The 21,005-nt window shown below is 42.4% G+C and overlaps 1 protein-coding gene across 1 annotated transcript in view; it reads left to right on the top strand.

The window, feature by feature from the left end:
• Positions 1-21,005, top strand: part of PELI2 (pellino E3 ubiquitin protein ligase family member 2) — a 72,948-nt gene that overhangs the window by 45,947 nt on the left and 5,996 nt on the right. The window contains exons 3-4 of the mRNA XM_053395799.1: positions 15,377-15,478; positions 19,663-19,860. Coding sequence (XP_053251774.1) covers positions 15,377-15,478; positions 19,663-19,860 — 300 coding nt within the window. The remainder of the gene's footprint in view (positions 1-15,376; positions 15,479-19,662; positions 19,861-21,005) is intronic.

The following is a 21,005-nucleotide window of genomic DNA, read 5'->3' as shown; positions in this document are numbered from 1 at the left end:
GGAGACTGCTACTGACTCCAAGGTCACCCAGTTGACCGAGGGGGGGGGTTGAATCCCGATCTCCCAGTTCCTAGTCTGACACTCTTGAGTCTAACCCACTGGCTTCCTAGCAGGTGAATAAGTATGGGGAAAGCAAAACGTCACTTCAAGAAGAATTGGAAATCTTTTCCTGGAAGCTTGAATTTGTTTTCTTCTGGATTGTTTTATTTGATGTTTTAATGTGCTGTCAACTGCTTTAAAATCCAAAGCAGTACAGTGGTACCTCGGGTTACAGACGCTTCAGGTTACAGACTCCGCTAACCCAGAAATATTACCTCGGGTTAAGAACTTTGCTTCAGGATGAGAACAGAAATCAAGCTCCTGCGGCGCAGCAGCATCAGCAGGAGGCTCCATTAGCTAAAGTGGTGCTTCAGGTTAAGAACAGACCTCCAGAACGAATTAAGTTCTTAACCCGAGGTACCAAAGTATAGAAATGCAGATGATGATGATGATGTTGATAAGCCTCAGTGAGGTGGAACTGGCACCTAGACATACCATTGTGGCAACCACAACCCAGGTTTAAGGTTCCATTTGTCAATTAACTTATAGGGACGCGGGTGGCACTGTGGGTAAAAGCCTCAGTGCCTAGGACTTGCCAATCGAAAGGTCGGCGGTTCGAATCCCCGTGGCGGGGTGCGCTCCCGTCGTTCGGTCCCAGCGCCTGCCAACCTAGCAGTTCGAAAGCACCTCCGGGTGCAAGTAGATAAATAGGGACCGCTTACCAGCGGGAAGGTAAACGGCGTTCCGTGTGCTGCGCTGGCTCGCCAGATGCAGCTTCGTCACGCTGGCCACGTGACCCGGAAGTGTCTGCGGACAGCGCTGGCTCCCGGCCTATAGAGTGAGATGAGCGCACAACCCTAGAGTCTGGCAAGACTGGTCCGAACGGGCAGGGGTACCTTTACCTTTACCTTTTGTCAATTAACCTACTGTATATATCAGAGTTTCTTAACACTGGATCATGGTATTACTTCACAAATTCCCAGCTTCAGTCTGGCATCAACAGTTATCTACTACCTGAGAATCTGGAGACATAGCTGCTAGTCATTGTCAGCAGTACTGAGCTAACAGGACAATGATAGGCTGGCTTGACTCGGTACAGGGTATCAATATGTGTAAGTAGAATATTTTTGAAAGAACTAGTAGGCTGAAGGTCTATATAAAAATTTACTTCAGATGACTATATTGAAGCATCCGACCTCCCAGTCTGCTGTCTTTGCTGAGATTATTTAGATTTTGACGTTGCTTCACTTAAGGAGAAGAGTGTAGGATGCATGCTGTGCTTTATAGCTGCCATTGCTCAAAACTATCATTTTTTCTGTCATATTTTTCTTCTAATTCTAGCTTCCAGCCAGATAAGTCATCTGTATGATAAATGGCAGAGAACTCCCTTTACTGATACACATTGCTACAAATAAAATAAATCCACTCTTTGGGGTTGGGGGGAGCAGGCGGTGAACGAAGGGAAGAATCCAAACCATTATTTACATTTGCAGTCTTACTGTACTATAAAATGTCTTCAGCCTAGGCTGTAACTATCTTTTACTGAATTGCATTTTGCTCTGGGGTTGTTGTTGTTGTTTTCTATTTCTATTCTATGCACTAGAGATATACAACGTCTTCGGGGCTTGGTTCACGAAGAAAAGTACCAGGTTCTGAATGCTGGTACCAGATAACTAGAATAAAAAATAAGCACTCTTGTAGCTTAGCTATTCTTGACACCACTAAACAATTATTTTAAATTTGATTACAGAAGCGGCTTCTTATCAAGGATCTCTCCACTCACAAAGCTGGCCAGGTTTTTAGGGTGCAGAAAAATCCAAAAGGGGAGAAATAGGCTGCCATCATAAAAGGGACGGGGTGGGGGAGGTTTAGATTTGAAAGAAAAGGGGAATTATCCTACAAAATTTGGGGAGACAAGAAAAGAAGGGGCCATTGCATTTGAACATAGGGATGAAGGAAGGAGGAGAGAGCAGAATGGTTTCCTGTAGAGAGACAGGATCCAAACAAAGAATGCATGGGGTGGTCAGAAGGGAAGAAATTGAGGGGAGGGGGGATAGCCAGACAGTAAAAAGGAGAATAATCTGGTGGAGGTGGAGAGGAAGAGGTCAAGGGAAGGTTGTGTGGCCCTTCTGTTTCTTGGTCATCCTTGAACTACTTCTGGAACATTTGGTGTTCCTCAGAGACTGAGGAGCCACAATACTTCAGTGAATTGATGGGACTGTTTGAAAATTAGCTGAGTGAGCAAGTGGAGGAATCTCTCTGGCTGTGGAGCAATGATTTTGGCCAGCTTCTCCTCTCCTCTAGATGTGCAGTATTTGTGCCTCTTTCCATCCTCAGATCAGTTTGCATGTCTGCTGACACTGATACACCTTTTCTAGGTCAGGAGAGGGTGGACGCATGATCTCCCGTGTTGGACATAGACCTTTTTGCACCTTCTTTTCTCTGCTCATCTCAGTAAACTGACAGGAATCAGTGTGTGCTGTGTAAAGCTTATTTCAGGCAAAGACCCAGTTGGCTATATACTGGTAGAAAATAAATGAAGAAGCTCTTAATGCTTTAATTTGTCTCTTTCTCCTGAAGGGCTTTGTTATGCAAAGTCATGCCAGTGCTGCCGCCTCCTCTCCTAACCTTCAGAAATCCTGGAAAGCACAGTGTGTGTGGGTTGCAGTTGGCAACCTGCTTGTGAAGTGGCAAATAATCATGTTTACATTTCGTTTCCTTCTTGTTGATGATTTACGTATGTCCTTCTTTTCTATTTTAAAAAGGGGAGACTTCAGCCATAAAGTACCAGCCTACAAACAGTTATTGGAATACACCAGGGGTGTCTAACCGGTCGACCGCGATCGGCAGGTTGATTCCCGGATGAGTGTCTTTTTTTTTATTAATTCTGCATATTCACTTTTTAAAAATAGTTCAACAACTCTGAACTCCACCCCCCCCCCATGAGTAGTTCACTGCCAGTTTTTCCCCCCAGGAGTAGATTGCAGTCTTTTGGGAGTTGGACGTCCATAGAATACACTCATCAGACATGTTTAGCAAATGGTGGCAGTGAGCTATGAGAATAAGAAATGCCTTGCTAGATCGAACTGAAGGCACACTTAGTCCTGCATTCTGTTCTTGTGGTGGCTAACCAGATGTGTATGGAAAATCCATAAACAGGACCTGAGTACAAAAACTCCCTCCCACTAGTGATTCCTAGCAGCTGGTATTTGGAGGCATGCTGTCTCTGATACCAGATGAAGTATATAGTCATCAAAGTTAGCAGCTGTTGATAGCCTTCTGTGTCATTGTCCAATTTCCTTTAAAAGCCATCCAAGTCGTGTGTGAAGAAGTACCTTCTTTTGTCTGTCGTGAGTCTTCCAGCATTCGATTTCATTGGATGACCCCTGGTTCTAGTATTATGTAAGAGCGAGGAAAATTTCTCTATCCACATCCCCCTCCCTATGCATAGTTGAATACACCTCTATCCTGTCCCCCACCTCCACTCACCTTTTCCATAAATGAAAAAGCTCCAAATGTTCTTAATATGAGAAATGCTTCAGCCCTTTGTTTTGTTGCCCTTTGTGGACTCAGTAATAACCTCCTCAAGCTGTGATGACCCAAACAGTACACAGTATTCCAAGTGTGATCCCTAACATGGAGTTTGCCTTTTATCACAGCTGCTGCGCACTGGGTTGGCATTTTCATTGAGCTTCCTGCCACAACTCCCAATATATCTCTTCTGGCCACCATCAGTTCAGATAAACAACTCACAGGGTGCAGTTTTGGTGTTGTACAAATAGCTTCATTGAAACAAGATTAAGTACAACTTGTGCTAAATGAACAGTTATTTTAGAAGCACAGGGCATCCATTATCTGTTATTATGAACTAAAGGCAATCTGGAGTTATGTGTGTAGAAGAACATGTGTATTAAGCTACCTAGTGAGAATTAAAACTTGGAAATTATTAGTGTTAAAGGATATCTGAGATGCTTCTATTAAACTGGGTTTGCCTTGTACTCCCTTTATAAACAGGCTGTTTCCAGATATCTCTATAACTTTGAGATGAGAAATTCAGTTTTTCTTTTTGAACATGGCTCTGTGATTTTTTTTGTGGTTACACAAAGGTAAATAAAATACTTATGGCTTACTCATGAGCAAGGCTAAGCACCTGTGTAGATGCTACATTAAATGATATGCAAGAGACATCTTGCTGTGCTATATTGTAATGAGAGCATAATTAACTCAGTGACATGGGTAATAGTGTAAACAGCCACTGCAAAGTTCTGGAAGCTTCAGCCATAGTAATTTTTCTTGAGAATTTGTTTACTGTGGTTGAGATTAAATTCTTAACTAGAATTCAGATATCATATTTAATGCATAATCCTACAAAATCCCCACAAAACAGCCAGACAGCTCTTCTACTGATTCATTCTAATACTCATTCATTGGTATATACTGGGCAAATTACTTGCCTAGTAATACCAACTGTTTTAGTCCATGTACTTGACTGGAGAGCTGGACCATAAAGAAGGCTGATCGCCGAAGAATTGATGCTTTTGAACTATGGTGCTGGAGGAGACTCTTGAGAGTCCCATGGACTGCAAGAAGATCAAATGCATCCATTCTTAAGGAAATCAGCCCTGAGTGCTCACTGGAAGGACAGATCCTGAAGCTGAGGCTCCAATACTTTGGCCACCTCATGAGAAGAGAAGACTCCCTGGAAAAGACCCTGATGTTGGGAAAGGTTGAGGGCACAAGGAGAAGGGGACGACAGAAGACGAGATGGTGGGACAGTGTTCTCGAAGCTACAAACATGAGTTTGACCAAACTGCGGGAGGCAGTGGAAGACAGGAGTGCCTGGCATGCTCTGGTCCATGGGGTCACGAAAAGTCGGACACGACTAAACGACTAAACAACAACACTTGACTGGAGTGTTGAAACAGCTCTGAAGCACTGTTAATTAATCCTGCTTGTTTTGGTTGCCAACTGCATAGGTTTCTTACCTATGTCTTTGACACCTCTACAATTTTTGTCACGTTCATAGTGTTTACTTCTGTAAATACTTTACCACCTCAGACTGCCAAGTCAAGGAAGTCCAAATTATGGGGGAAGACTATATGTAGTAAGAAAAGTTACATATAGGTTGAATGTATTTTCTTTCAAATTTGTCAGAAACAGCCCTTGTTCTCAAGATTTCAGATGTACTGTGCCTCAGATTTTATAGATGTGCACATTAGCTACGCCTGATGAATGTCCCCTTTGTTAACAATCGAAATTTGTCTTGCTTTATTGATGTTGGGCTTTAACTGTTTCCAGCAGAATAAGATGGTTATCCTATGTTTGAGAGAAGCAGTGACATTATGCTGGAGGAAAATGTTTCCTCTCAAAAGATGTAGAGCGGACGAAAAGTTTCTGAGTGGCTGCCAACTCACTTGGTTTTTAAAAAGGATTGGGGAAATTAATTGACTGTAGGTATAATTGACTGTAGGAGAGCCAGTGTGGTGTAGTGGTTAAGAGCGGTAGACTCGTAATCTGGGGAACCGGGTTTGCTTCCCCGCTCCTCCACAGGCAGCTGCTGGGTGACCTTGGTCTAGTCACGCTTCTTTGAAGTCTCTCAGCCCCACTCACCTCACAGAGTGTTTGTTGTGGGGGAGGAAGGGAAAGGAGATTCTTAGCCGCTTTGAGACTCCTGAAGGGGAGTGAAAGGCGGGATATCAAATCCAAACTCTTCTTCTAGGTATATAAAATGGCTATTATCCATGAAAAACAAATTGACCCCTCAAGTGACAGACATCTGCTTGTGCAACAAGGCTTCTCCTTTCTTTCATTCCCTTGTGCACCTTCAAAATCTACTCCAGAGGATTGGGGGTAGGCTCTCTGGAGATATTGGGTGCACGCAAGGTAGATGAGAGGAAGACTACATCCAGTTGTGCCAGCAGAATGACATTTTCGCTCAGAACTCAAGAATTTCCTTGCTGCATCTGTTGAAGGTCTACCTTGCTCAACATTCTGTTTCCTAAAAGTGGCCAACCAAATGTGTTTGAAATCTCATGAACAGGCACTTCAGTGGTGAATTTATGGCTAGGCAGTATATTTAATGTTCATTATGCATTACTTTACTTGTTGTTCAATGTAACCAGACATTTCAAAATAGGTATATTATATCAGCCGATATTGCAGAGTTAACAAAGCCTGGGGATAGCACAACGTAAGACTTAACTTCAAGAACATTAAGTGGCTTTGAAAACCTATTCCGAGCATGATGATTTATGGGCAAGTCACTTTGACATAAGCACAAATGAGTTTTCGGTCTATTTTTGAGCAGCAGAACCGAGGGCTTTCTTTCAGCATCAGTGACATTTAGAGACTTTTTCAAAGGCATTTGTTTGTCCCACACCAGCATGTCTTCTCATACTACGTCTTTTTACTTCAACTTAGAAGACCTTTTATCTGTACTCCATAAAGATTTTAACTCTACATCATTACGGCTAAATTGTTCTGATTATAAAATTATTTAGTACAATAATATTAAATAAGTTTTGGTTGTATTCCGCAGGCATAGCCAAAATCATTTAACGACAGATAATGGTAAATTGTACCAAGGGCAAAGAGTAATGCTTACATTATCATGCATAGCCCAAAAAATGTTAGGAGTGTGTTGGGTTACCCAAAGCAAGGACTATAGAGAGATGTTAGTAGTGCTAACTTTATGTTATAAAATGACATAATTTTAAGGGTTTTGGTTGTTGTTTTCGTTTTCCTTAAAAAAAGATGATGAGGCTACCGAAGACCTGCTGCAGTGTGAATTTAAGGAAAGGCTTCCCCTTCTGAGCACTTTACAGTGGTACCTCGTGTTACATACACTTCAGGTTACATACGCTTCAGGTTACAGACTCCGCTAACCCAGAAATAGTGCTTCAGGTTAAGAACTTTGCTTCAGGATAGGAACAGAAATCGTGCTCTGGCGGCGCGGCAGCAGCAGGAGGCCCCATTAGCTAAAGTGGCGCTTCAGGTTAAGAACAGACCTCCGGAACGAATTAAGTACTTAACCTGAGGTACCACTGTACTAATGTATTAGCAGACAGCCTAGCTGAGTGCTAGAGTTTCTGTTGCATTTCGGATGTTTGTGCCTGAGAGCAGATACGTAAAGCTATAGGAAGCAGGGTGGACTAATTTTATATCAAGACCACTTAATTGGTCTTCAGCTGGTAGAACTGTGGCAGAGAATTGGCATCCCAGTGCCACTCTCCTTTTTGTTTATATTGCTTAATACGAGGACAAGTAGGATGGGGGAGAAGGACAGAGTGGGTCAGGATGGGGGGGGGGGATCCCGAGTCTGAAAGACTGGAAGACTGCTGATTTAAATGTTTTCCTATTTGTATTTTAGATACTTCCTAGACAAAACCACATAGAAATCAATTACTTTCACCATTAAAGCATGATTACGCAACCTAAGGTGGTAATTCAAAACTTGTGCTCACATGTCATCTGAAGAGACAGTTGAGAACATCTGCAAAATTAATGGACTTCTGTTTGACCCTCTATAATTACATTTGAATCTCTTGAACAAGAGTTGAAGATATAAGTACAGAAGGCTTTCCAAAAGAAAGAACTAGGTGCTACTGGGGATATAGGTCACATCCTCACCATACATTTAAATCGCTTGGTTTCCCCCAAAGAATCCTGAGAATTGTAGGTTGTTTAGGGTGCTGAAAATTGTAGCTCTGTGAGGGGTAAACTAAATTTTTCAGGATTCTTTGATGGAAACTGTGTGTTAAATGTGTGGTGTGGATGTTCCCTATGGCGCTATTTTCCATGGGACAGAAAGTAAATGTTCTGGTTGGCTGACAGATAGTCATAAATATTTGAGAAAGGAAACACTGAGCTCAAGATGTTCAGTGGGTTGTATAGCAGCCTTCCTGATGGGATGATGTACTCCAGACATCTGAAGGGCACCACATTGGGGAGGGCTGGCATATACAGTATGAGAACACTCAAGCTGCCTCTGTGAAGGAATGGCCCTGTTGAGATACAGTGATGTTTCCTGGAAGCAGGGATAGGAGCTGGATCTTAATACCTGTGATAGGTCCCTGCGGCTGCTGTTTCAAGCCCCTGATAGTAATATAGTTTATGGCTGTTTTGTGCTAAATTGCAGTGCTTGGAGATCAAAAGGCAGATATATTGTTATATCAGTGTTGGTGCTGACCTTTAAAGCCCTAAACGGCCTCGGTCCTGTATACCTGAAGGAGCGTCTCCACCCCCATCGTTCAGCCCGGACACTGAGATCCAGCGCCGAGGGCCTTCTGGCGGTTCCCTCATTGCGAGAAGTGAGGCTACAGGGAACCAGACAGAGGGCCTTCTCGGTAGTGGCGCCCGCCCTGCGGAACGCCCTCCCATCAGATGTCAAAGAGATAAATAATTACATGACATTCAGAAGACATCTTAAGGCAGCCCTGTTCAGGGAAGTTTTTAATATGTAATGCTGTACTGTTTTTAACACTGATTGGGAGCCGCCCAGAGTGGCTGGGGAAACTCAGCCAGATGGGCGGGGTATAAATAATAAATTATTATTATTATTATTATTATTATTATTATTATTATTATTATTATATTTCCCCGCTGTTTTTTTCTTCTTCTCATGGAAAAGCAGCCTTCAACCAGCTGTCCCCCCCTCCCCCCGTTTGTGTTTTGCTATTGCACAGCATTAAGGGATGCCAGTTGTGTGCGTAATCGATAGCATTTTGGCAAGGGTTAATTTCTTGTCTCTGCTCGTTTCTCACGAGAGAGATTGGGAAGCTGTTTAAAGGTCTCTCTTAAAGTGCCTATCGAGAGTATCTTTGGCTGTCAATACAAAATAGATTTGCGTCAGATTCAGTTTGTAGTGTCCGAAAATAATGGAGTTATTTGATGGGTCTTATCTCATTAGTTTGCTATACCAATGAGAGTGCCTGCTGTTTACCCACTCAAACTCTGAACTTCTTGAAAGCAGTATTACAGAACTTACAAACCATCACTTTATTTTTCCTGCTCTGATCCCAATTTACAGTGGAATGTATGTATATTCATAGTTCTAATGAAGGATTTGGCATTACAGCTATTTGGGCTCAATAATATGAAATCTAATCTGACATGTTTGGTCTTGATTGTTACCAGCTATGAGAGTCTCTCTCAGTGAGTTAAAGGAAGCGAATATTGATGCTGGTTCAACTGGTTTTGACACCTATCCAAAATTGACTTAGTTTTGCACGAAACCATGTGTTGTGGTGAGAGGACTCAACAGACAACATTTGCTATGTACCTTGTGGTGACTGCAGTTAATTTTTCACTATCTCTCTCTGCCTGATGGTGCAATGAATTGGTTGGGGAGCAATTGTTATTGGAATAATTGATCAATCTTCTCTGGATTTAAGTCAGACATTTATGTGCAGGTAAAGTATAAATTTTATAATTTATTTCCTTTAAAGTTTTCTGTGCAGCCATTCCAAAGGGGCAAGCTACTTTACCTGTTCAGAACAACTGCATGGTGTACCTCAGCAATGTTGGAGGTTGGGGACAAGTACAGTTCAGACTGGGTGGAGAATTGTACATAAAAATCAAACTTCCTACATGTAGAAGTTGAGCACACCCTAAAGTGTGCTCTCAAACTCTTTTTTTCTCAATTGAAAATAAAAATGCAATTTAGAATTAATATGAATATCACTGCAATGGATGTGCTCTCTCCCATTTTCAACCACAAATTCATACACACCACATAACTAAATACATTTGGCTGTGTTCTTGTGAGCAGGTGAGAGCAATTTAAATGTATATGGACATTTTCACCAGAAGTGCAGAAAAACTCTCAAGGGAGGGAGATTTTGTGGGGTGGGGGTGAAGGCACTGCCAAAATGTTTTTTAAAATAATGAGTAGTTTTGACCTAGTCCTACTTTAAAAAATATTTCTCACCTTTATGTTCTGCAGCATTAAATTCTCAGTGGGATTCAAAGTGTTTTAAGCGCTTCCAAAATGCACATGCTTAGCTGAGTTATTTTTTAAAGACCTTATCTTGCAAGAAAAAACACGGAAGATGGCCAGGTGTGTGGTTAAAAGCATGTGGGAATTCTTTTAAAAATGGTTTCTAATATTCTGCTTCAGATGGGCTTCCTTCTCGGCACTCAAAGCTCATGAGGTTTCCATGGCAATGTTCTCTTTTGCTAAAGGTTACCAGAAAATTACACTTAATGGCTTTATTGGCAATACAGATCAATTTCACTTCCCAGATTTACTGTTGTCTTACAACATAGAAGCAGTAATTCTGGCCAATTAATTTTCATCTGGTGTGTGTTTAACAAAGTAGCAGTCTTCTCTACATATAAAGTGGTGGCAGTCCAAAGACAGATGGTGACATCCCTCGTCTGTCCATTTCACCGCCCTCCCATTTCCAACGACTGCTGTTTAGCAAGAGGAATAGACTCGATAATGCCAGGGCCAGCCCAGCCATAAGGCACACTGCACACTTAGGTGGTGGAACCCCACCATAGCTGTCAAGCGTCCCTTATTTGGTGGGACAGTCTCTTATCCCAGCGCCATGTCCCGCTGCTGTCCCTTATTGATGATGTCCCTTAAATTTCCCAGGTTTCAAAGGAAGCAGCTCCTCTCCCTCCCTCCCTGCCGGCCAGGGAGGAGGGAGGCTCCAACTGTGTTGCTTGGCTGCGTTGCTCACCCAATAAGGAGTCTAAGAATGACTGGGGGGTGGAGCTTGCATGCCTAGTGCCGATCAAATCGGCCGTGTTGCCTGGGGACTCGCCTTTGCTCAGCGCTTCCCAGCGGAGAGGTGACGGTGGTTTTCCTTGCTGCATCCCCTTTGTCGGATTGCTGCGCTATGGAAATCACCACTTGAGGCTTCGTTTGGCTGCTGGTTGACTAAAATCCCTTATTTTGGCTGCTGATCCCTTATTTTTGAGGCTGCTGGTCCCTTATTTTCAAATCTGTAAGTTGACAGCTATGCACCCCACCTGCCACCACCAGATTAAAGGAGCAGCGGCAGTGGGGAGGCGGGGAAACCGGCAATCTCTTGCTGATGCTGGGACTTCTCCAATAACAGTGGGAAGGCTTCTGCAGTGGCACTGGAGACTCCCAAGTAAAACGTGCATGGATTGGGGACCTCAGTGACTAAAGCTGCGTGTGCGTGACGAAGGCTAGGGTGAAAGGGCTGCTTTTGTTATAAAAGAAGTACTGTTTAAACTAAGTTCAAATCCAGCACAATACTTTACATAACGCGTCCTACACACACATATGATGGTATTTGAAAATATTCATTATTCTCATGACTTAGGGTTTTGGCTGCCATTGCAGGGGCTGAGCCCCATTTATGTCTGTGGTGTCCAATTAAGAATTGCTATTGAAAATATGATATTAACCATGTGTCACAGATGTGAATAGTGAATTAGTTCATGCATTTCGAAAGAATAAATAGAAAGTGCTGCTGAACGGGGGTGGGGGTGGGGAATGGCAACTAGCTATTCTGTTTTTGCTTCCATAACCTAGGTTCCAGAAGCCATTTCTATTCCTAGTTTCTAACACAGGCATGTGCCCACCCCCACCCCCCCATTGGTAGAAGTGGCTCCTCAGTGAAAACAAGTCCTAAGAAAAACAGCATAGACCTTGATTTTTGATTACTAGGAATCTTGTAGCCATAAATGCATAATGTATCAAAATTCTTGGTGAACTTAATTGGCTTTTTTTGGTTGAACATTGAGCAGTTAGCAGTTTTCTTTCTGCATGATGGGGTACCATATACTCTTAATTCCATTAGTCCTGTATTTTGTTACAAAAATCAACCATTTTTAGTTCAAGTTGTTCTACAGGTCTGCACATAATTCAGTTTTAATGATTCCAAATACCACAGCTTTCTTATCTGTTAAGCAAAATGACCGGCTGAACAACATCTGTTAGTAATAGTTAACAATAAATCTGTACAGTTGGTCTAGAGAACCAACGGACATATAAAGGGTTTAGGAAAATAGCAAAAGTAAATCTGTGAGTGGTTATTTTAACAAGAATCAAATATTCATTTAAGAAGTGGAGTTTGAACATTAGCAATATGCTATAGGATATTTAGAATAAATGAGAAGTTTTCACCAGGTCTTAAATGTCAGCTCCTGCATCAGTTGGATTTGTGGGGAAGTCTGCCATGGCCTTTCACAAGCTAATGAGGACAGAATTCCACTCTGCTACCCTAGGCAGCAGAGCTAAAAATAACTTATTAGGAATATCCTGCCCCAATTAGTTCCCTAGAGGAAAAGGAGTCAAATTTGCTTGAACAATTGTCATTCATATTAATGATTCCAAATTCTCAGTTTAAATGGGATGGGGGCATTAGAAAAATAAAAATGGATTTGTTTCACTGAAGCAGCATTTTGTGCCAGACTCTCACTTAGCGTCTTATTTTGTTTTCCAGTTGTGTATAGCACTGGGCTGCACGTTTTCTGCTATGCTGCCCTTATTCTTAAGCATGTTCAGCCTAGGATCCAGAGTTTGTAATGATTACGGCACTTTGGCAGTTCACTCCTAACAAGCCACCTGAGTCCTTGACTATGTAAATGAGGCTACTATGCCTGGTAAAGCTGCACTGACCCCTTTTCTAATTATAAGCAGGTGTCTCGGTGCAGTTTGCCCTTCCATGTGGGCTAGTAGCTTCTGTAGACACAAAGGTCTTTTAACTAGTCTCCCAGTCCCTTGCACCCTTTATCAAGCCAAGTCATCTGTAAAGCCTTCATCAAAGTGAAGTCTGTTTCTGACCTGTACAGATGGTAACCCTTTATTGCTCCCAATTTATTACTGCAGCAGAAATCAAAAGGGCACAGTCTTAGGGAGGAGAGAACCCCTTAAAAAAATAAAATTGAACTTAAAGCTAAGGCAGGTTCAGATGCACTCACTGTTTTCTACTTTTGATGCATTTTTTACTCAGTACTGCACACAAATTCAGTAACATTTTGAAACCCCTGAAAGAGGAGCTTCTATCTTGGAGCATCTCAGAATGTTATGTTAAGACTTTTCATTGAGCAAGGATGCCAACTTGAATAAAATATTGGGGGGGGGGCAGGTAAGCCCCGCCCTTCAAAACCCATCAGAAGATACAGCAAACACATACCATTTGAATGGCAGTGTCCCATTAACTTGGCCCCCCCCCCGTCCACCTCAAATATGGGGGTGGGGGCTGAAGAGACCTCAGAGCCTAGGAGTTGGCTCCTATGTCTTTGAATATTTCACAGTTCCTTGTGTGAACTCCAGTCCTAAACAATCCTTTCATTGTTTGCATAGCCACTTGGGGCCATTTAGAATATTGCTCAGCAACCGAATTGGTTTGTCACAATGTATGTGCTCAACAAGAAGACAGTTATGGTTTTCTGACTGTTGTGCTTTGTATGAAGTGTCTGTTTCTCTTAACTATTTGGGGTTTTTTGCAGTTGTACTTTACATTGTTAGATGTATGCTTAATGCATCTTAGGTGTGCACCCAAACAAATAAAAACCAGTGAAATGGCCCTTATCATCCAATAGCTGAGAAGCCCTGGGTGTTGGCTGATATTCTTTCAACTTTCTTCCACTTCTAATCAAATATCTAAACAGACAGAGACAGAACAGAATTTAGGGTCATTTCTCTCTAGTGCACCGGCCATCAGACTCTGTTCTCTTTTATGGAAAGTTCCAGCTTTTGAAGCATATCTGTCACCACTGTGGCTTCATCTTTCCCCTTTATTATGGGAGGGTCCATAGCTCAGTGTCAGAGACTGGTTAGTGAATGCCAGCTGACTGCTTTTTATTTAACTGTGCTTCAGAGAAGCTGCCTTAGTAAAATTGCTTTCAGAAATCATTTCTGCTTTTCATAGGCACCGTTGCTTTAATTTCATGATCCTGGTATTTCTGGATAAAAGCCAAAGGAGAAAAGGGTGGATTTCAACTAATGGGTTCCATCAGTGGAAGTCCTATGAGAAGATTTTCTCTTGTGCAATGGGGCTTCCCCCCCACCCCTCACTGGGGGGGGGGGGTGTTAGAAAAATCACTGCAACAGCATATGGGAGGAGAAAGGGGAAATAGTTCTGTCTGGTAAGCCATAATGCCTGCCCTGGCTGAACAATCACATTGAATTCCTCCCAGAACATACCGTATTTTTTGCTCTATAAGACACACTTTTTCCCTCCTAAAAAGTAAGGGGAAATGTGTGTGTGTCTTATGGAGCGAATGCAGGTTGCGCAGCTATCCCATAAGCCAGAAGAGCAAGAGGGATTGCTGCTTTCGCTGTGCAGCGATTCTTCTGGCTGTTCTGGCTTCTGGGATAGCAATGCAAAGCATCTTCAGGGCAGCGGGAAGAACGCTCCCCCTGCCCTGAAGAGGCTTCGCGCGGCTGTTCGATCCCTCTTGCTGTTTTGGCTTCTGGGATTCAGAATTCCCCCCCCCCCTGTTTTCCTCCCCCAAAAACTACGTGCGTCTTATGGTCTGGTGCGTCTTATAGAGCGAAAAATATGGTAGTTAAAAGCTATGGGTGGTAGTCAGTTATGTTTTACTCATAGTAGACCAATTGAACTTAATGAACATTGATTTCAATAAGTTTACTCTGAATAAAACATAGCTGACTGCTATCCCAAGTTATTTGTTTATAATTTTTTTAAAAGTTAATTTCATTTGTGATTAGCTCAGCTATCAAGCAAGTTGATGAAAATACCTTTTTGTTCTAAAAATGCTTTTAAAATATCTGACCAGTATTTGGCAAATTTTCCAAATCTGTTTTTACCTGTTGCTCAGTACATGGATGCTTTTCGGTTTTGTCCCTGATATCTCTAGTTAAAGATTCTCTAGAAGCAGAATAGGCCTGGAAAAGATACAGTACCTGTCTTTGAAAGCCACTGCTCCTTCAAGGCATCTGGGTTAGATTTGGTAGACATGGTAAAGAAAACAGGCTGTTTTTCTTTTTTGATTATGGAAGTGGGTCATTTGAAAAAAATTGTGTGCCCAAAAGAGAGAAAGTGTGAAAAGTGAAACTTGCATGGTTGCATTCAAGATTCATTTGTCTTGATTCTATCTTGGTTTGTTTTTTAAAGGACAGATCTTCGTAATTTTCTGTTCATAAACAAGAGCTTTGCTCGTGGGGGGGAAGGGTCACACCTTGCATGGGAAGTCCCTTAGCTATGCTCTTTGTTGTGATCCAGAGTTGCGGCTGAGCCACACTTGCTGCAAACCGCATAAACAAATTGAATTAGCCAGGATAGGGAGAAACTCGGTAATGGCCTTAACAGCATTTACAAATGTTGAAGTGATGTGCTTTTCGCTGACTCGGGCGTTACTTAAATAAAGCAGGAACTGTCTTATTCCACAGGCCATCAGTTGTAAAGGGCAGCACAGTATATCCTACACGTTGTCAAGAAGCCAGACGGTGGTGGTGGAATATACACACGACAAAGATACAGATATGTTTCAGGTAAGTGCATTTGCATGACCTAAAAACAGCTGTTTGTGGGCTTTTACACCGTATTTCCTGTGTGAAGATGTCCTGAAATGGCTTACAGAAATGGTGTCCTGGAGTACAAGGTTTATTCTCAGATGTTGCTCTCTCTGAAGCAAGGGTCTCACCTGCTGGTTCCTACATGGGCAGGTTGCACATTGGTTTTAGAAGTGCACACTGGGAAGCTTTGGTACACGTACATGCAGCAAAGTATGTGCTTTGTTGTCATGTGTGACTGCACACTAACTACTTGCATACTTGTTTTTCTGACACTGAAAAGCTTTCCCACTATGTCACTCTGAACTGTCACAGCTCTTTTTTTGCTCAGTGTGTCATCCTTTCAAAATTTACTACTGGCTTTTCTTATTGGCAAAAGTGTAAAGGCATTCTACAGGCCTTTCAATAATAATCTTGAGCCTGGACTGTGTCCCACTCTTGCTCTTTTGAAAGCACTCCCAGTGGGAACTGGTGGTGGCTGCATTATTTATACTTTCATTTAGTGATGCTCTCTAGGTCTTTCCAATGACATATTCATTCAGCAGTAAATATACTGAGTTACAGATGCTCAAAAATAGGTTGTTGGTTTTCTTCCAGGAGCACAAACAAAGCCATTACTTAAATGCATTGTTTCAGATTTTCATTCATGGCAGAGGTAGTTCTGGAGTGTTTAGACAGTAGGTAGGTTCATCAGTTTTTCTTTGTTCCTGCATGTACCTAGATTCAGTTAAAATACTTTCTGCCACATCCGTATGTGCTTCACAGCGATGAGAGGTCTCTTGTGCTTTCAAAGCACAGTGCGTACTAGAATATTGTTTGTTAATTTAAAAACCTGCCTGTCTTTTGGAAAACTCAACATATTACATGGAGCTCCCAGTGTTGTCCTATTCTTCCACTATGTGGGTCCATTTCTCTTTAGATTCACTAGTGTTAGGGGATTAGATGCTCCTTGGTCCATTCACGGTCATGATGTATACAGTACTATCTTATGCCACACAAAATACTGTATTTCTAAGCTGTGAACCATCCTGAGATCTATGGATAAAGGGCAGTATACAAATTTTATTAATTTATTTATTAGTAATATGCGATCCTATACATATCTAAGGGGACGTGGATGGTGCTGTGGTGTAAACCACTGAGCCTTGGGCTTGCCGATCAGAAGGTTGGCGGTTTGAATCCCCGCAATGGGGTGAGCTCCCGTTGCTTGGTCCCAGCTCCTGCCAACCTAGCAGTTTGAAAGCACACTAGTGCAAGTAGATAAATAGGTACCGCTCCGGCGGAAAGGTAAACGGTGTTTCCGTGCGCTGCTCTGGTTTCGCCAGAAGCAGCTTAGTCATGCTGGCCACATGACCCGGAAAAACTGTCTGCGGAGAAACGTCGGCTCCCCCGGCCAGTAAAGCGAGATGAGCGCCACAACCCTAGAGTCGTTCGCGACTGGACTTAACTGTCAGGAGTCCTTTACCTTTATACATATCTGGGCTTTCTGAGAATGCCATTTGGTACTGAAAATGCAAGGCTTATGTTTGGGATAAATATGTCTAAAATGAGTTGACAGTTCATCGATTCATAAACTGTAGGATTTTCAGCTGGGTTCGATTTGTTTTGGGGCAGGGAGAAATCCAGGGTGAGTCCTTTAAAAGAGGCCCCATGGATACAGAGTACACATGTTCCACGGGGCATTTTTTAAAAGACTCACGATGTACAATGTTCCACATTGGCTCCCTTTACTCCAACACCCTGTGGTCTTGCTTTGATCACCCCACTTGAGCCAAAGTTGTTGAATATCTTCAAGGAGTGAAGTGGTTGTGTTATGCTAGATCGAATAGCAGACAATGTGTGAAGCTTTCTAGGCGATTTATCTTACAAATGTTGGACTATTACAATTGGCCCTTAGACATAGAGGGGCTGGTAATTCCTTAACGGTTGAACTAAGAACATAAGAAGAACTTGCTGGATCTGCCAGTGGCCCATATAGTCCTACCCTGTTCTCACAGCCTCCAGCCAGTTTCCCCCCGAATCCTGCAAGCATTTTTTAAAAAGAAAAAGAGGGTGGAAAGGGACAGGCACCCGGGAATAAAAACTTTGGCAATCCCACCCACCATTGAACCCGATGTGTTTTGACAATACAGGATTTTGGCTTTATGCGCTATTCCTGGACCATAATCCCAGCGTAAATTGAAAGTCACCTGTACTATATTTTCATCTTTTCTACAGAGGTGCTTGATTAGCATTTTAGTAGAATAAAGTAAGAAGGCTTATCTTCGCTACCCTGTCTTCCAGAGCAAATATTTCTAGCAAATAATAAATCTGGCAGAATTTTGCAGTTAGAATGTTTCATAAACTCAAATGACACAGCAAAACAGCACAACCCTGTACCTTGGTAGTCAATGTCAAATATTAGAAGACAGCTTTAAATAGAATTCTCTTTTTTGGAAGAAAGAATCCATGCGATTCAGATATTTAATCTGATATTTAATTTGCTGCATGTTTCTTTCCAATTCTTAGATGCACAGAGACCCAACTTAAAATCTGTTGATTTCCTTGCTGTTGTCTAGGATGTTCATAATTCTGGTTTATGGCATAGCTCCAAGAAGCAACATTAGTCTCTTCAAGAGCAAGACAAATATATATTACTTTTACTGCAGTTAAAGCGGTATCAGAAATTCAGGGCTTGCCACGTTCATTTTCACCCATCACAGTGTTTCTGCAGCTGAGCAATCTGTAATAGTTTTTATGCCATAACACACCACTAATACCTCTTCTTTTAATAAGTGAAACATTCAAGTGCAGCCGTTGACATCTTGATGCCAAAAGGAGTCAAGTAATACCAATGAAGCAGAAAATTTGGTGAGGGCTATAGCTCAGTGGTAGAGCATCTGCCCTTTGTGCAGAAGGTCCCAAATTCAATTCCTAGTAACTCCAGGGCTGGAAGGGACTCCAGCCTGAAACCCTGGAGACCAACTTCCAGTTAGTGTAGACAGTACTGAGCAAGATTGAGCAATGTTCTGACTCAGTATAAGTCACCTTCTTACATTCTGTGCTCCTAAAATATTTCATAGAAAGGTGGAGCCATGAGCACGTATGCATTCTGCAATATAGATCCCTCTCTGGGTGAAATGATTTCCTCCTTAGCATTTAGTGAAAGGCGCTGTGGTCTAAACCACAGAGCCTAGGGCTTACCAATCGGAAGGTCGGTGGTTCAAATCCCCGTGAGCTCCCGTTGCTCGGTCCCAGCTCCTGCTAACCTAGCAGTTCAAAAGCACATCAAAGTGCAAGTAGATAAATAGGTACCGCTCCGGTGGGAAGGTAAACGGCATTTCCGTGTGCTGCTCTGGTTTCCCCAGAAGCGGCTTAGTCATGCTGGCCACACAAACCGGAAAAACTGTCTGTGGACAAACGTCGGCTTCCTCGGCCAGTAAAGCAAGATGAGAGCCAGAGTCATTCGCGACTGGACTGTCAGGGGTCCTTTACCTTTACCTTTTAAGAGACGTTAGGAGAAAATCATTCTTGTGCTAAGGTATTGTTCTACCATGGCAAGCAATTTCAGCTTGTCAGATAGAGTGACCCCCCACCCACCAATGAACCATGCTGTTCTGGGCGTTCTCCCCCCAAAAGACCAGAAACTATTTTGGGGTAAGCCATGCGAGGAGAGGAGGGGGAAAGTCCCACTGAGAAGGCCTTCTGCTAATGGAATTCATTAATTGAACCCATTGTGTTATAATTTGTATACTAGGGTGTCTTAAAAGTAATTCAGGATCACTTAACATTGGTTTGTAGAGTGGATCTTTTAAATCTAAAAACAGACAAAAGCTTTTATACATTTTTGTGGGGAGGAGGGGGATCTTCTGAGGGGCTTGGTTTTATTACAAGCCATTCAAATTTTGAAGGTACCCCATGTAACTAAAACAGTTTTAGAATGAGAGCAAAATGCCTACTTACGTTAATTGTTGATTTGTGGATAATACTTGAATCTACCTGGATGTACAATTACCCATAGATTTTGCTTATTTAAGGTTTCACATGCTCTCACATTGCATAGTTCTCCAAAGAGTCAGTTAGTCAGTTTATTGTGTTTTAGCAAACAACCTTTCTAGACATAATGTATAATGTAACAGTATCATCTAAGGTATTTCTCTAAAATATGTTTTCAATGTCTTCAGGTTGGCAGATCGACAGAGAGCCCCATAGATTTTGTTGTAACAGATACAATTTCTGGCAGTCAAAATGGTGATGAAACTCAGATCACCCAAAGCACCATCTCCAGGTTTGCGTGCCGCATTGTCTGTGATAGGAACACACCATACACAGCCAGAATCTTTGCAGCAGGATTTGACTCTTCTAAAAACATATTCCTTGGGGTAAGTACATGTAGTTTCTCTGCAAGCCTCTCTGTCGTGATAACTTGTTGCATAAACCAGCCCACTTATCACAACTTGATGGCTGTTTGCTGGCATTCAACTGCTGATTATTTTTTCTTAATATGAACACATAGTACATAGGAAACTGTCAGATTATTGTCCATCTAGCCCCAGCATAGTCTACTCTGAGTGGCAGCAGCTCTGCAGTGTCTCAGTCCAAAATCTTTCCTATCACTTGCTACTTGATGTTTTTAACTGGATATTCCAGAATATCAATTTGGGATCTTCTCCATACAAGACTATGTGCTGCATCATGAGCTAATGTTACCATAGTAAATCTGGAAGTAGGATTGATTAATATCACCCTTTGCTTCCTCATTGCAATGTGGAATCAAGTGCCCAGTTGGGCAAAATTGACGATAGAGGAGGTGATGGAATGCTAGTGGAATTGCAGAAAGGCCCATCCTTCCATATGCTTGAGAGGTGCTGGAACTGCTATCTGTAAGCTTGGTTACCATGCTGAAAGAAGAGGTCCAGCGACTTGAGGCCCACCTGTCCACACTTCAAGCCACTGGGTAACATGAGGACATTCTTGCTAGACTAGAGTGGACTGTCCTGGAACAGAGATGTAGGCAGAGTACCCCTAGGGAGGAGGAAGATTGCCCAATTCAGGAGACAATCCTCTGGAGGAACATGACACAAAAAGTAGGACTATCAGGAGCATGCTGTGTCTCTGGAGCTACAAAATTGATTCTATGCCCTCACCTCGGACACTGATTCTTGGCCAGAGAAGCAAGAACAGTGGTTGCAGACCTCAGAACACATCAAGGTGGCAGCAGAAGGTACAGCATACAGAACGATTCCTGCTACTTCCCAGAGAAGGAAGAGACGTGTGGTGGTGGTGGCAGGTGACTCCTTATTGAGTGTTATAGAGGCAGCAGCAGTGTGTTTCATGGTTTCAGTTGTCTCTACACAAATGCACAGAGTATGAGAAACAAGCAAGAAGAACTTGAGCTCTTAATACAGGATGGCACATGTAGGCTGCTGTGGTGAGACTCATGAATGGAATGTAGAAATTGAAGGGTACAACTTGCTCAGATGGAATAGATCAAACAAGAAGGGAGGAAGAGTAGCAATATATGTAA

The sequence above is a fragment of the Podarcis raffonei genome, chromosome 1 (assembly GCF_027172205.1).
Source record: "Podarcis raffonei isolate rPodRaf1 chromosome 1, rPodRaf1.pri, whole genome shotgun sequence".
NCBI classification, from domain to species: Eukaryota; Metazoa; Chordata; class Lepidosauria; order Squamata; family Lacertidae; genus Podarcis; species Podarcis raffonei.
This window is presented reverse-complemented; position numbering and strand designations above follow the sequence as displayed.